At 31.9% G+C, this 15,374-nt stretch overlaps 1 protein-coding gene across 1 annotated transcript in view; it reads right to left on the bottom strand.

The window, feature by feature from the left end:
• Window positions 1-12,046: 12,046 nt before the first annotated feature.
• The window catches only part of LOC118186245 (gastric triacylglycerol lipase-like), a 57,921-nt gene continuing 54,593 nt past the window's right edge, over window positions 12,047-15,374 (bottom strand). The window contains exons 7-9 of the mRNA XM_035356335.1: window positions 13,685-13,756; window positions 13,479-13,547; window positions 12,047-12,465 (exon numbers count right to left, since the gene is read on the bottom strand). Of these exons, the coding sequence (XP_035212226.1) occupies window positions 12,223-12,465; window positions 13,479-13,547; window positions 13,685-13,756 (384 nt within the window). The 3' untranslated portion in view covers window positions 12,047-12,222. The remainder of the gene's footprint in view (window positions 12,466-13,478; window positions 13,548-13,684; window positions 13,757-15,374) is intronic.

Genomic DNA, 15,374 nt, shown 5'->3' with positions numbered 1-15,374 from the left:
CTGGCCCTCCGATCTTCTCCGTTTTAATTTCTACAAAATTAGTTAACCCTTTGAGAGGAGGTATATAAAATAATTTAAACTGTGGTATAATTTTGCATGAACTATAACTTATGGACCCTAAGGACACAAAATTGTGACTTAAAAAAAATCTAGAGCGAAATCCTGAATTTTGAGAGCCGGTATATATTTTATACCGGCGCCCCTCTAGGACATTTTTTTCTAGGTAGCTGCCAACTGTTAATCTTTGTTTTTAAAATTAATTTTGCCTTCTTTTGATGTGCATCTGTAGTGATCAGTGCTTGAATATAGTTATGTAAGTCTAAAGACAATTTTTTTTTTTAAATTTCGGCAGAAATTTAAAAATTTTAAAAATAAAATTTATGTTTTTATGCAATTTGATGATGCAACCAGCTGAACATACTTATGTAAAATATGGTAAAAAAGCTTTTCAACTTGATTTAAATTCAATATTATTTTATAAAAAAATTTAGCAAATATAACACTGCATGTGTAAATAGTATCATGCTGTAACTGAACTAGTATAATATTACAAGCAGATGATAACTCAGCCGAAAATTAAAAAAAATTAAAAAAGAAGCACTACGACCGACTCAGCTAAGAAAGTTTGTTGCATTTTTGAAGTTGTATTTTATGCTTTAGATAATATGTGAACAAAACCATGCTTCATACAGTATACGAAGAATCACCCCCCCCCCTCCACGCACACACACTTTAGATCATCGAGGACCGTAAGGGTCCCTTTTTTATTTTTTGTATAGTTTGTAATATATCTTTTTTTTTTTTTTTTTTTTTTTTTTTTTTTTTTGGAAGAAATGCCGTTAAACAATTTTATTATTTGATACACCTCAAAGCTCTTGTTCTGATTTTCAATCCCTTTGGCTTCATAGGGGCTCCTTTTAAACTTTTGGCTACATTTTAGTTTGCATCTAAAACGGGCCTCAGAAATATTTTCCTCCTTTCACTAACTGTGAAAATTTATTTCGGAAACAACCTATTTGTAACAACCAGAGCGCAAATTTCTCTTGTGTTCTCTAGTCTTTCATCTGAAATTAACAAAGAATTAAAAAGAATTTCCCTAAAGAATAAAAGCTTTCAAACCAGGAGTTTTCGTGATTACACTATGAGATGTACATTTCCATTTTAAGTGAGCTTTCCCTTTGTGTGATCTTATCACACCTCACAAAGGGAAGAAGGCGTGACTCCCGAATGACAAATTAGTTGTCAATCACCTCTTTCATTTTCCTTGCATTCTAGGATTTTGGAAAACACGAAGCAACGGGTGTCTTTTGGGGGCTAACATGCCACATTTAACCCCCACAATTGTGTAAAGTTTTGACCCCAGATGGCAATTTTGAAATCGGTGAATCTTTCTCTTCGAAAGGGATAAGTGCTGAAATAAAAATTTTAGCTACACTCAGACGAAGCTGAGTACACAAAGAATAAATTAAACTAATATACTTGTATTCAGTCCTAGCGCAGAGTCAGTAAACTCCCCATTCCTCCATGAACATAATATTGAATTCCAAACGATTTATAAATTAATCATGAAAAATTATTACATCATAAAATGTTATAATAATAAAGAAATTCTGTCATGTCACAGAGTAGAAAAGGAGAAAACTGGTGCTGCCATCTATTGGCGTGTTACCCTCAGTGTGGGCGCCGGTATATATTATATACCGGTTTTAAAATCGTATAAATAATCTTCTGTTAATTATCAACTCTGACAAAAATGAAGTAAATATATAAGATTCAGCATGTGTACGTCATATATTTGCAGATTTTGAATTTTTTCTTTCCCTCCAATAGAAGTTATGAATCTTCCAACATGATACCTTGCAAAGAGGTATATTAATTTCATAATTGCAAAATATTGAGCATTCATAGGGTGATGCTACCATTTAGAATTGAAAGAAAACACTAGACACTTAGGATTGTAGCTTTTGGTGTAGAAAAATTAGCATTTTTTCGGGGGTTAAAAATTTGACAAACAACCGGTATATATTATATACCGGTGCCCTTCAAAGGGTTAAAACGTCTTTTACATAACTGCGCCAGTCGGCTACAGCTTCTGAAAAAATACCGAGCTCACACTGAATTCTATCGTACGAAGAACCCATGAATATTTCGTACACTAGAGCTAAAATGACAGCAATTGGAAGTTTACTGCCGGTAAAAAAAGGAGGAATGTCTAATACTTTTTTTACCATTACAGCAATTATTTCTTCCATCACAATACCATATACGGCCGTCCTCGGAATCGCCTCTTTTAACCATCTTCATCTATGATCCACATTTCTCGCACTTCATTGAAGAAGCAGTTAGCGAGGTTTCTTCCAAAAATTTTAAATAAATTTCCTCTGACCCTTGTAACAATTTGTAAACGGTTTAATCCTAGTATCCGGTTCGCACGGAATTTGGCTACTTTTGACGACTTTATGATAAGCAGCAAAAATGGGACATATACGATGAGTAGTAAACCGGTCATTCAAAGAATATATATAGTTATACATAGTATATACTATGTACACACATAAGTATATAGTGTATAATATATTGATGTTCTTTGGATCATTTTTGGTGTTGGCGATAATTTTCAAAATCGCGCCAAGGCTGCACCGTATACTAGGATTTTACCCAAATCTTTGATTAGGAAAGCCCGGCTGGCCAAAATAAGGTCTCGTAGGACAATTTTTTTATTCCGATTCCAATAATTCTTGGTACTTACCAATAACAAAATTCATCTTTGAAACAGACATTTTTGAAGGAATTCGAAGATATGAATTAAATTTTAAAATGGCGCGGTAATGCACAAATTTTCAGTAACCAATCAAGGAGCTGATTACAGCTCGTTAATGCACAAATATTCTATAACCAATCAGAGAGCTTATTACATCACGCCTAGAATTAAAATTATTTAAAAATTCATACATAATAAAATTATTTTTTTTAAAAATGCAAAATTAAATTGTATTTTAATATTTAACAGCCATAAATAATGTTTAAAACATTAGATTAAATTTATAGATATTAAAACCAATTATTTTTAAAGTAAAGTGACATCATTGATTACATCCACAACATAAAATTTCATAAAATATGATAAACAATAAAATTTTTATTTCAAATAGTGCGAAGAACATGATATGTAATAAGCAAAGTTAACACACAAAATGTTAAAAAAACGCCCCTTTGGATGTAATTTGAAATCTGAAACCTTTCAGATTTTAAATTTTTTATACATCTTTTTTGAAATTCTGGTTTAGTTTTATAAAAAGAAGTAACGGAGCTCGATGCGCTCCGGCTAGAATTGTACTTTATTTTAAATAGTGAAAAGTACCGGAACTGAGCTCCATTGGCCTCCGACGCAATTTAAGCACTGCTAAAATTAGTGCAATGACAGTGTACTAGTATATAGTATTTTGTGACTAACTCCCACAAATCTCCGCATTTTATAAGGATAAATGAAATGAGCAATTATTCCTTTTTTCAAATAAAGTCCTTTCCTTTCAAAAATACACGCAATGAAGGAAAGCAATCATTTAAAATTTCTTAGCCCATTTCTCTTCCTTTCTGAAGGTTGGAATAATATTTGAATGTGAGATGTATAAGAATTGAATTTTAAAAACTAAGCATTTCAGAAATATCTCAGAAGTATAAATGTATTAAAAATGGGATAAGATCAGTATATTAGTCACAAACATGAAGGTTGGAATAATATTTGAATGTGAGATGTATAAGAATTGAATTTTAAAAACTAAGCATTTCAGAAATATCTCAGAAGTATAAATGTATTAAAAATGGGATAAGATCAGTATATTAGTCACAAACATGAAGGAAACTAATAGAACTTACCCTGGTACTTGGCCGGTTTTATCGGCAGCCACCAATTAATGGCCAGATTTCGTGGCGTTTAGAGCCATCACAACCAAAAAATAAATAAATAAATAAATAAAAATTTTCACATTCTTTTCTTTCATAATAATAATTGCACATGAACTTTGAATTTGAAATTTTTCTTTAGGTCGCATGTCTTTATATGCTTGTAGCATTTTCATCTCGTGAGTTAAAAATCAAACCCAAACCTGAGTAATAAGAATTGTGGAATTGATTTTCTTTTGCTTTTGGAAAATCGTTACTTATTTATTTATTGGAATTCAAAATAGTGAGAATTTTGAGTTTACCATCAAATGAAAATGAAGCTATTGCATTTTCATAATAAAGGGGTATTATACCTTTTATTCAAATTATCAAAAAAGGGGATGATATGTACCACCACGAAACTATGTACAGATGCAATGGGAAAAACTGCCAAGCAAAGAAAGGCTATAGCATCTATTATTGCAAGAATACAAGGTCTCGCGAAGCGAGGTTATATTTTATTCCCTAGAAATAAAATATAACATGGTGCGGTCTTGTTTATATCTTGAGTTCTGCCAGAGTTTGTATGGCAGAAATATAGAAGGCCGTAATAAACGTATTTTATCCCATAGTAACGAACAGAATAATCAATTGGCAATAGTATAACATACGATGACGTATTAATTTGATGGTGTTGTTATGGAAATCTACGATTATTTACTTTCCTTAAAACAGACTTGCCCGACGTAACAAGAAAAAATGACTCTTCATAAGAGTAATAACCACATAAATTCATACTTGCCAACCTACGAGACTCAAAAATCAGGAGATTTTTTTTCAACAGCAAAAAGATTTTTTTAAATGATAAAAATGTATTTTTTAATAATGAATTAACTTTAAATAGTTGCTAATTAATACCTGAAAGTTCAGTTCCTAATTCTATTCTTAAATGCAAATAGTACAAAAATACTCACATGTAATATATATATATATATATATATATATATTATTTTGCATCTTTAAAAAAATAATACTTTAATTATTTTGCTATGAACAGTGACAGATTTTGATTTTGCTTTCATTAAGACAGAAACTTCATAGTTTTGTTCATAGCAATTTTGAAAATTAAAAATTTTCTAATGTGTCATTACTAATATTAGATCTAAATTTAATTCTTATTTTCGCAACAACACTGAAAATCCTCTTACACTCTGCATTATTATGGGGAATTGTCCGAATGACCTACATTATCCTAGACAGTTCACTATACTTTAAAATTCTATCACCACCTTTCGTTTTCAATTAAACTCCACTGGATGTCATTCCTAGCATGTTTTATACCTTTCTCCAAGTTTCTAATCGCAAATTGCAAAATTGCGACTGCAATTTATCAGCTGCAACATCAGTAACATCGTCTTTCATGACTAAATTAATTAAAACTGGAAATCTGTTTTAAAAAATATGTTATATCAGAAAAAGGTGCATTTGCTAGAACCGAAACATCTGCAACTTTAGCATATAAATCTCTTCATCGTTGATTGGTAATTTATGTAGTATGTAATGACATACTCGGCAGAAGTAATTTCTAACGTGAAAATAAAATTTATTTTTGTCTTTCCCTGAAAGTTCTTCCACTACTTTATAAATTGCAGCCCCTGTTACCAAATCTTAATCTTTCTTTTGATTTTCTATTTCATCATAAATCACAACATTTATAGAATTAGAAGACAAAACAAAGATTGGTTTTACAAACTTAGATAAAAATGTCTTTAAATAGATCATAAATCATCATCTATTGCAGTCAATTGACTGCAATAGATGAATTAATGGAATTCCGCTTTGTAGAACTGTGCTATGAACATCGATGATGGCAAAGTTAGTTGTACTAAAAAGGATAAAGCTCCGTTAAGGTTCGAAGAAGAAAACATAAATATTCATTCTTCACAAGATAAACTTATAATAATCGGAAATTGTTTCCCTTGTTGAGCAATTTTTTTTTTTTATTTTATTTATTTATTTTGAGAGAAATTTGTATCAGCTTTACGCTTATATTTTGTAGTACTATTTTGAGAACTGCCAATTAAATTACTTACTTATGTAAAAATTACTTTATTTTTCTTAAACCTATTTTTAACATTGGAAGTAGTAACCACATCTCCATTTACTTTCGGTATTTTATAACTTTCAACAGAGTCTTTAATAAAACTTTAAAAGCCTCTTTTAAATTCTAGAAGCATTTATTTTTTCTTTAAAAATGCAAGAAGTGGGTTCCATTGGTCAAGGATTCTAGATAAGCATTTCTTTAACGATAGCCAGCATGTACATACATTTTTCAAAATTTTTCTTACTTTACTAATTTAGTATCATGCAGCTATTGAAATTGTTTCAATTTTTCCTTCCCTTTACAACTCCTTTCAAGAAAATAATAAATATCACCAATGTTTTCATCCATACTTATTGGTAAAGAAGCTGCTCCTTTTTCAGCTGCTAAATTTAAGACGTGACAGGTGCACCTCGTAATATGTAAATCTGAATTTTCCTTTTTTAAGATGCCTACAACACCAGTCTTCAAGCCTACTATTAGTGGTACAGGCACCAAGTGCTCAGCAATTATCCAGAGGAATTGCATTTTCTTTTAACTTTTTAATAATTAGCTGTGCTATATTAAAGTCTGTCGAATGTTATTCTAAAGTGAGGACAAAAAATAAACTACACTCAATTTCTGAAGACACTGGATTAAAAAAATGAAGCAGCAGTTGGATACAGTTTTGAATCGGTATTATTGTTTCCATCTGTAGAGACGCAGAATGCAACTGTTTTAATGCAATGAGTTACTGAAGATTTATTTTTCACACTCATTTCTTTAACAATTGCAGCCATTTTTGGTCCTTGAATGAGTATTTCTTAGAGATTTCGATATCGGGAAACATTTATCTAAATAAAGTTGCAGCATGATCTAATGCATTCAGTAACAGTTTGTGCTCCAATAAAAAGGCACAGAACAGGCATCCTGCATTAATAACTTTTTTGGTCCTTTGTTTCAACAGAAAAATTTAATTTTTCGGGTTTTTTTTTTAGTCCAAAGGAGCTTTGTCCTTGAAGGACTATTGTTTTCATTTTGCGATTTTGCGTTGAATCACTATAAACGGCGAATCACTTTTCAAACTGTTGCCACCAAATGTTAGAGTCCTACATTATATTTGAAGAAATTAAATAATGAAAAATATACATAAATGTATGTCTATTTCTCGCATTGGGATGAAACAACGGTACATAGAGCCATCGAATTTTGAATGACGTAATTCTGCTACGAATACGGGCATGTGGAAGACCCAATTTGAAAGTTGGAATTTGTTTTATTATCGATTTCATATTTTGTAAAACTTTAGCGAACTTTTCATTAACAAACTCAAGGACTTCAAAGCGAGCAATGGCAACGTAGTACAGAAAAAACCTTTTTATCACCAGAGGGCGCGGAACTGTGTATCGGAAATTTGAAAGATATGCTCATTTTAAAATTATTTTGCGACATTGCTATTGAACTCAATTTTATGGTTTAAGTGCAAAGAACATGATATTTAATAAATAAAGGTAACACACTGTAGAGACATTAGGTATTTTGGAAGCAAGAGAGAGGAAAAATTAGCAAACGCCTTCGCCGGGAATCGAGCCACGGACCTCTGGAATACCGGCCCAGGGTGCAGAACCACTACACCACGAAGGCAAGCTAGGAAAGCGGGAGAGATACCTTCTAACACAAAAGTTAAGAAAACGCCCCTTTGGACGTAATTTAAAATCTGAAACATTTCAGAATTTTTTTTTAAAGTCTAAATTCTTAGATTTTTTGTCCTCCCCAAATAGAATTCACGTTGTCCTTGTGTTTTTATGTACGCACATGTTTGAAAAAAAAATCGGCCCTTCTGTGGGAAATCTAAAAATCGCAATGACAAACGGTACACATCGCAAATGTGTTACATTTCCTTGAGAAAATAATAGAAGGAAAGTCATATGTGTACAATTTTTGAAAAGTGCATGAGTATTTTACCTTTTTCGTAGACATAACTAAAACAAAAGATCTTAACTTCTTAAACTATTTCTCGAAAGAACTATATTTAAACTATAATTACTTTATTGAGCTTTTACAACTTTTAAAGCCTCAAAAACAGATTTCTGCGATGTTATCTTCATACGATGATTTGTAGTTGATTTACATTTTATAACGATATTTTCGACGAGGCGACGCTTTCTTCCTTGCATTGTTTTCTCCTCGACGCTTTCGTCCTCGTTTTAGCCGCTATATTTCTGCCTGTAAACATTCAAATAACATAACCTGACATCTGGAACTTTCATATAAACATCTTCTTTTATATCTGCATGCAGAAAAGCTAATTTTATATCTAATTGCATTATTTTAAACTTCTTCTTAGCCATTGCAAATAATATTCTCACTGCTGCTATTGAGATTACTGAAAATAATATTCTCAATGCTGCTTGCTATGCACATAATATCCTCATTACTAACAACAGGACTGTATGCTTCTTTATTCTTTATGGACTGTATGCTAAGTCAATTCTTATTTTTTGTTGAAACCTTCTAGCAATAAGTCTAGCTTTGAACTGACCACCTCTTTTGACATTAAAATTCCATTAAATGACTAATTTTTTTTCCTTCTTCATGTTCATTCACAACTTTCCATTTAATGACCATTAATTCTATTAAAGACCTTTTTCTGTTCTTCAATAGTTTCTAATCCTTTTTCTTTATCTTCTCCTGATATTGCTTTTTGCTATGACAATAGTTATAAAATATTCTAGTACTTTCTTGTTATGTAATATTTTTTGGTTTATAATCTGTTATACATTTATTATAGATATAAAACATATGAAAATGAAATATGCTTTCTATTTATGTTAACGCAACGCGGTTTCCTCCACAGACTTCTAGGAAGACCACACACCTCTGAAACCCAACGCGGATTAAAAACTCATTGCTACAATTTAAAAAATAATCTGTAATTCAAAAAACTTCTTCCCGTATTTTTTTCTAATTTGGAACATTTCAGCAAGGCTGTTATTTTTTCTTGTAATATTCGATTCATTCTTTCTGTTTTTTCATTCAATTGTGGTAAAAAAGAAGAATATGTCAGGTATTTTATGTTAATTAACCAATTATTATGATTTAAGCCTTTACTATAACTTCTTTCCGTATTCCTCACAAGAATGCAAATTGATTGTTGTGTGTATTTAAGCCGAGAGTCTGAATGTTTAGATGAGATCTCTGGTAACCGCATCTTGCTGTTACCATCGTCAGCCAGCGAAGTTGAAAGCTTTTTGGGAATTCACGAATCCTGGGCATGATGCAAAATCTAGAGGTGAATGTATCCAAGCTTGTTTGGAAGTAGTTAACAAATCAAAAAAACTAATATCGCAGAGCTACGACAGTGCTAACATGAGTGGACATCACGTTGATGTTTAAGCTTTTATTCAATGTAGTACCCACAAGAATGTAAAATTTGTACACCAGCTCAATTTGATTGTTGGCAAGCAACCAGTCAGAATTAGGAAGTTCGAGTATTTCTTTTTCCTAAATGAAAACTGTTAGAAAAAGAATACCTTGTCGTTTAGCTATTAGAAGGAATCTTAAGAATCGAACCGTCAATACACTGTAAGAATAATAGGGAATAGCTGATTGATTATTATTACTTTCGATTACTAATATTACTTTTACTATTATTTAGTACTTTTATAGGGAATAGCTGATTGATTATTACTTTCTAATACTGCTAAAATTTCTGCTACTGCAAAATTTAGTTACGTGATCGACGGTTTGAGAAGCCCTGGTTATAGACCATTAGAATATGCGCATCAGGAAACAAGAAAATTCAACTGTGCCTTTGTCAAGTTTCGAATTATGGATTCCCAGCGGCTACCTGAATGCGCTAGCCACTTAAACACAAGAACATACATAGAGAGAGGAATAGAATTAGTCTTTATAGTCCCCCCATTAAAAGAGCAAATAAGAAGAGTCATATTCAGTTGACCAAATGCAGGTGGGGAAGAAGTATCTTTCAACACATTTTGCTAGAACACCCTGTAGAAATCAGTAAGAATTTTCGAACCAAGAAACATGGGAAATCAATTGTGTCGCCGTTGGGATTCAAACGTCGGGATCTTCCAAATGCTAACTGGGCTTGGTAATCTCTTACGCTATAACCACTCGCAGGATAACGCAAAAGTTCTTTATACAATTAGCATAAAAGTAATGAAAATGCCAGCTGGAAATTTGGATGAACAGCAAACTCAGGTTGAAGCTGGCAAATCTTTGAATGCATAAAAGTATCATGAAACAGCTCTAAAAACCTCAGAAAACAAGCAAAACGTCTGAACAGTCTAGTAGCCAAAAAGTAAGATAAGATGATCGTTATTTTATTCTAACACCTTCTATGCAAAGTCAACACTAAAATAAGTAACATTATTTAGAGTTCTCTTCTGTTGCTGAAATTTCTGACATACAGTTAGTTGAAAGATTGATAAAAGGAGGGGGTTAATCTTCAGATTATGGTAACTTGGCGATTTTTTGGCAAAAATTTGGCGATGAACCCTGCTACAGCAATCTGCTAGTTTTTTTTTTTTTTTTTACGCCATTTTCTTTTCACGAAATAAAGGCATGTTTTTTTTTCTTTTTTTTACTCAACATTTTCTTCCAACAATCTGCTAGCCGAATTACGCTTATGCTAGAACTTTTATGGAACAAAAGTGCTTAATCATGACGAAGATTAGGTGCGAAATTGGGAGAAAGTGCAGGATCGCCCACTGCTTGCCACGTTTTTAAGAATTGCACATACAGGGTATCCATGTACACTTATTTTCACTTAAAAAAACCTATTTTCACTTTAAAAAAAACATCTCAGAATTGCACAAAAATGGCATTGCGCACACTCTTGACTTTATCCACGTACACTGCTAAAGTCCTAGCTAGTAACCTTTATCGCCTTACCAAAATGTCGCCAAACTACCTGTTACCATATTCCAAAGATTAGCCAAGGACGGTCTTTATTGAAGAAAGCCATTATTGTTGCCATATTTACACCTTCTGACAAACGCGCTTGGTGGAACTATAGAGTGGGATAACATAACGAATGGATGTATGCCTTTTCAAGCATTTTCAACTCATTACTGCTTTGAGATAGAGCTGTATCTGACGTTTTTCACAGTAGTTACCATCCCAGGCCAAATTTATTATCAGTATTGAGCGATACAGAACTGCGTTGGCCGATGAATAACTCGGGAGTTACTTAAATTCAGGATATAGTTTCTCTGGAATGGAATTCCACGAGCCACATTTGGAAAGTCGAAAATAAGAACTGCAAGATGTTACAGGGACACAGCTTGCCGCGTTTTTAAGAATTGCTCATAGACGGTATCCATGTACACGTCGACCTATGTGCAAGATGTTACTTCCCACAATGTTATAGGGATCGAGAAGTTCCTTAACAGATGAACAGAAATTGCTGCTCTAAAATTTTCTTGATGGTATTAAAAATAGAATAAGGGGCTTTTGTGAAATGTCCATACAATTAAGAATTATTGCATTCCCTAATTGGCGTTCTAAGACTCTGCCTAGTGTCTCATATATTATGAGTGAAAGGTGTAAACATACGAACTACAGTTTCGAATATCAATATAAATTAATTTATTTAAAACTAAATTCAGGGTATGTCGAAACAACTGTTAGATCTAATTGATTTAATTATTTATTTAATGTTTATGGTTCATCTGAACTTAAAATGTAAGTTTAAATTGTGCGAATACAGTATTTTAGTCAGAGAAAACAGGGAAAAGAAAAACTTGATAGTATTATTTATTTTAGAGTATTCAGTTAGACTAATTTCTCTCTCTTTTACTTACGCGAATAATTACTAAATTTATATTTATTGCAAATAATTACCTAAAACTAATAATTTTAATCCAGAGGGAATACTTTCGATTTCGTAATACAGTAACATTCTTCCATTGTTTAATGATGACAAGACTATACATACACGTATAAATAAAAAAAAAAAATCAATTTACGGGTCATTCATTATTCTCCATTTAAAGGAAAACCAAAGTAAATTTGCGCTTCAGTATTAAATAAATAAATATACAATAAAGACAAAATTAATGCATACTTACAAATAAAAATTTTAATAACATTTTAAATCTGTACATATTTCACCATTCAAATTCAAGAATAGCTAATAAATAAATAAAAACATTCCCTTCGGGTCAGTGTAACTATTCCTGATAGTGTGAATTTTTTATCTCACAGCTTATATTAAACAGTTATGCATCGAAAGTTCAGTGGGAGAATCTCTGGAAAAGGCCCAACACTTCATTGTACACCAGCTTAGGAGCGTCAACAGCCAGTACGAAATCTCCATGGTTAAAAAGTGGAAATGATACGCAGGAAGATGATACCATGGACCTAAGTTTCTTTTGGAGAAGCCCAACGTCTGTCGGATCCGCTAATTTATCATTCAGGGACCAGATGAGAGCGACAGGTGTCGTTATCTTTGAAACGTCATACTCCGGTGGAGTGGGCTAAATAAATAAATAAATAAATGAAACCATATTGGAATATCATATCAAATGATTACTATAATCTGTTACTTTAAAATAAGTACTTCAAGGTCGTACCGAATCTCCCCTCATTCATGATCGTAACGTGTGTCGTCATCATCACAAAGAGAGAATAAGAGGATTTTAGCAAATTAGAGGATTCGACTTTTCTCCGCAACTGTCGTCACCAAGGATACGAGTCATAGTGTGTAAGGGAAGAGAAATGGCTATGAAGTGCCTGTTTTAAAGTAACACTTTGTAGCTAAGTACATTCTTTATATTTACTGCAGAGCGAGGTTAATGAGAAATACCAACAGTAAGAATAGTATTTCAATAAAAGCTCTATTAAAGCGGCAAAATATAAAAAGTACATTTTAAAATTGTTCTGATATTTAATCGGTTTTAATTTTGAAGAGTTGAAAGAACCTTGATAATAGTTAAAAGACAGAAGGAATACTTAAGTATTTAAACAAACGGCGAATCTCCGAATTGTGAATTATAAAAACTTCTATGCGCAATCTAATTTTTTTTTTTTTTTCTTTTTTTTTCCTGGAAACTTTACTTTAATAGGCACTACTATATTCATAGCCTTCAACATGAAGGAATTCTAAATAGTTATTTGCAGGTATAGAAAACATGTAAGCATAATACTGTTACGTGCTATGAGTTCGTATATTTATTTGAGTTTATAGCAGCATGAATATTTGCCTTACCATTAAATTACTTTGTTCATATATTAATTTGGTAAGTGATTAAGAACTATCTAAATTTATTCAAGAAAAGAGATCGTCAGGAGTTATAAGGAGATGAATTTTCAGTAGTTACTACTCAGTATATACTGTAACAAAATAAAGATACAGCTACAAGGTTTTAGAACATTCCAGAGCGTTTTAGAATATTTAAAGTGCGTTTTGGACCTAAACAACGAATACTACTGCACTACTTTTTAATTTATTCTGGTACGTATTCAACAACGAAAAAGAACAATTACTAACCTGGTTATAATTTAACTGATTTCCTTTTTTACCGTAATCATATTTTAGAAACTTCTTGGAATTAACCATCTGTATGAAGAAACAAAACACAGTGGTATTGTATTTTGAATAGCTTCTTTTAATTTGATATTAATAATAACATTTCAAGAGTTTAAATTTGTTTGTTAAAGAGTTTAAAATTAAATATTTTTGAGCTAAATACTTACTTGAGCAAAATGCACTATGCTTTTTGTTGAAGTTCCAGCTGGCGTATGAGCTGAGTATACAGCCATTCGAGTCTGTAAAAAGGTAGCATCTATTAGGAGCGTATCTATTACGGTCTATTTGTAACAATTTTTTAAACATTTTTATATTTTAAACATATTTATGATTCCTTGATCATAACTACTGTTTTTAAACCTGAACCATAGTTTCATTTTTATATTTTAAACATATTTAAGATTCCTTGATCATAACCACTGTTTTTAAACCTGAACCATATTTTCATCATATCCATAAAACAAATATTCGGTAATTTTGTTGATTTTAACACAAAAATATTTTACCAAAAACTATACTCATTTTTTATAGTTTGCTTTCGACTTAAGACAAATTGTGACAAGCTTGGGTCAAATAGTAACAGTAAAAATAACCATATTTTAAAAACATTTGCTTATTGTTATTACTTGATATACTGACACTGAATGGTATCAAGTGACTTGTAGTAAAACAAAGATAAAATTTTTAAACCAATCAACATAAAAGTCTATCTCTTTCGGAATTTAAGTTAACACAAATGATAGATTGTTTCCTCTCAAACATTTAACGTGTGCCCACATTCTGCAAACTAAGCACTGCACCCATTCTTCTTCATCAGAGTTATAGTGAGTGTCTTCGCAACTTAAGCGAAACGATATTTCTGTGTAGGTGATAAGGCCCTTCATAAAAATCATATTTATATATCATTTTATTCGTAAAGTATATTTGGCACTGTATTTCATAGGCCAATGCTTCATTATTAGGAGCGTGTGATGATATTCTTGCTCCTAAGCAATTGTCAAGATGTTCATCTGTAAGTCGAGATCTGTACTTTGTGATATTAATTGTTGAAAGCAATGGTATTTGGTATTATTTTAAATTTTTAACAAACTCTGTGAAAGTGACAAATTGGTCAGGACGTCGGGATCATACCTTCAAACTGGGACAATCCTGATCAAACGGGAATGTCTGGCAAGCAAATTTAAAATCATATGAACAAATAATTTTTAAGCAAATACGCTTATATTTCTCTAATAACTTATGGAAAAGGTTTTACATAACTTTTTACTGAAAATGTAATATTCTTAATTAATAAAAATAATGCTGCTGGCCATGTGCCCGCTGCATTGGTGCTCGCGGGCATAGGTTTGGTGAGCTCTAAGCTGAAGTATAATTTCTCTACAATTTTCTTAAATACTTAATCGCTAGAAACTCTAAAACTCATTTTAATATAGTGTAAATTGTGTTTTTAAACACAGTAATTGCGGTTCAAATGAACGTAAAGGCTCACCAAAGGCCGAGAGATTAAGATTGCTGAATACGGTCAGGTCGACTGGATTCTCATTCTAGCAAGAAGGCTGCTTACGCAGGCGTTTTCGAGATTTCTTTCATGTGTAGAGTAAATAAATACGTGACAGTTTTTCTTTAGAATGTCTTTTACGAAAACATCCCTTTCTCCAGGAAATCCTAGCGTCTAATAAATCCGAATCCAAATAAACAGTGTTTTTCTTCTTAGCTTTGTCTTAGAGATGTATTTTGTACAAAAGGATCAAACTGTACTTTCTAGTCTATGTGAAAACTACAGAGTGTAAGCACCCGTTCCTCAATCAAATTTTTATTCAGACACTTACTCAACATGAATAACTTGAAAAGCTATGT

Source organism: Stegodyphus dumicola, chromosome 4 (assembly GCF_044657685.1).
Source record: "Stegodyphus dumicola isolate Sdum_Otavi_A_Nest chromosome 4, ASM4465768v1".
Classification (NCBI taxonomy): Eukaryota; Metazoa; Arthropoda; class Arachnida; order Araneae; family Eresidae; genus Stegodyphus; species Stegodyphus dumicola.
Note: the sequence above shows the minus strand (reverse complement) of the source record. Positions and strands in the feature narration are given on the sequence as shown.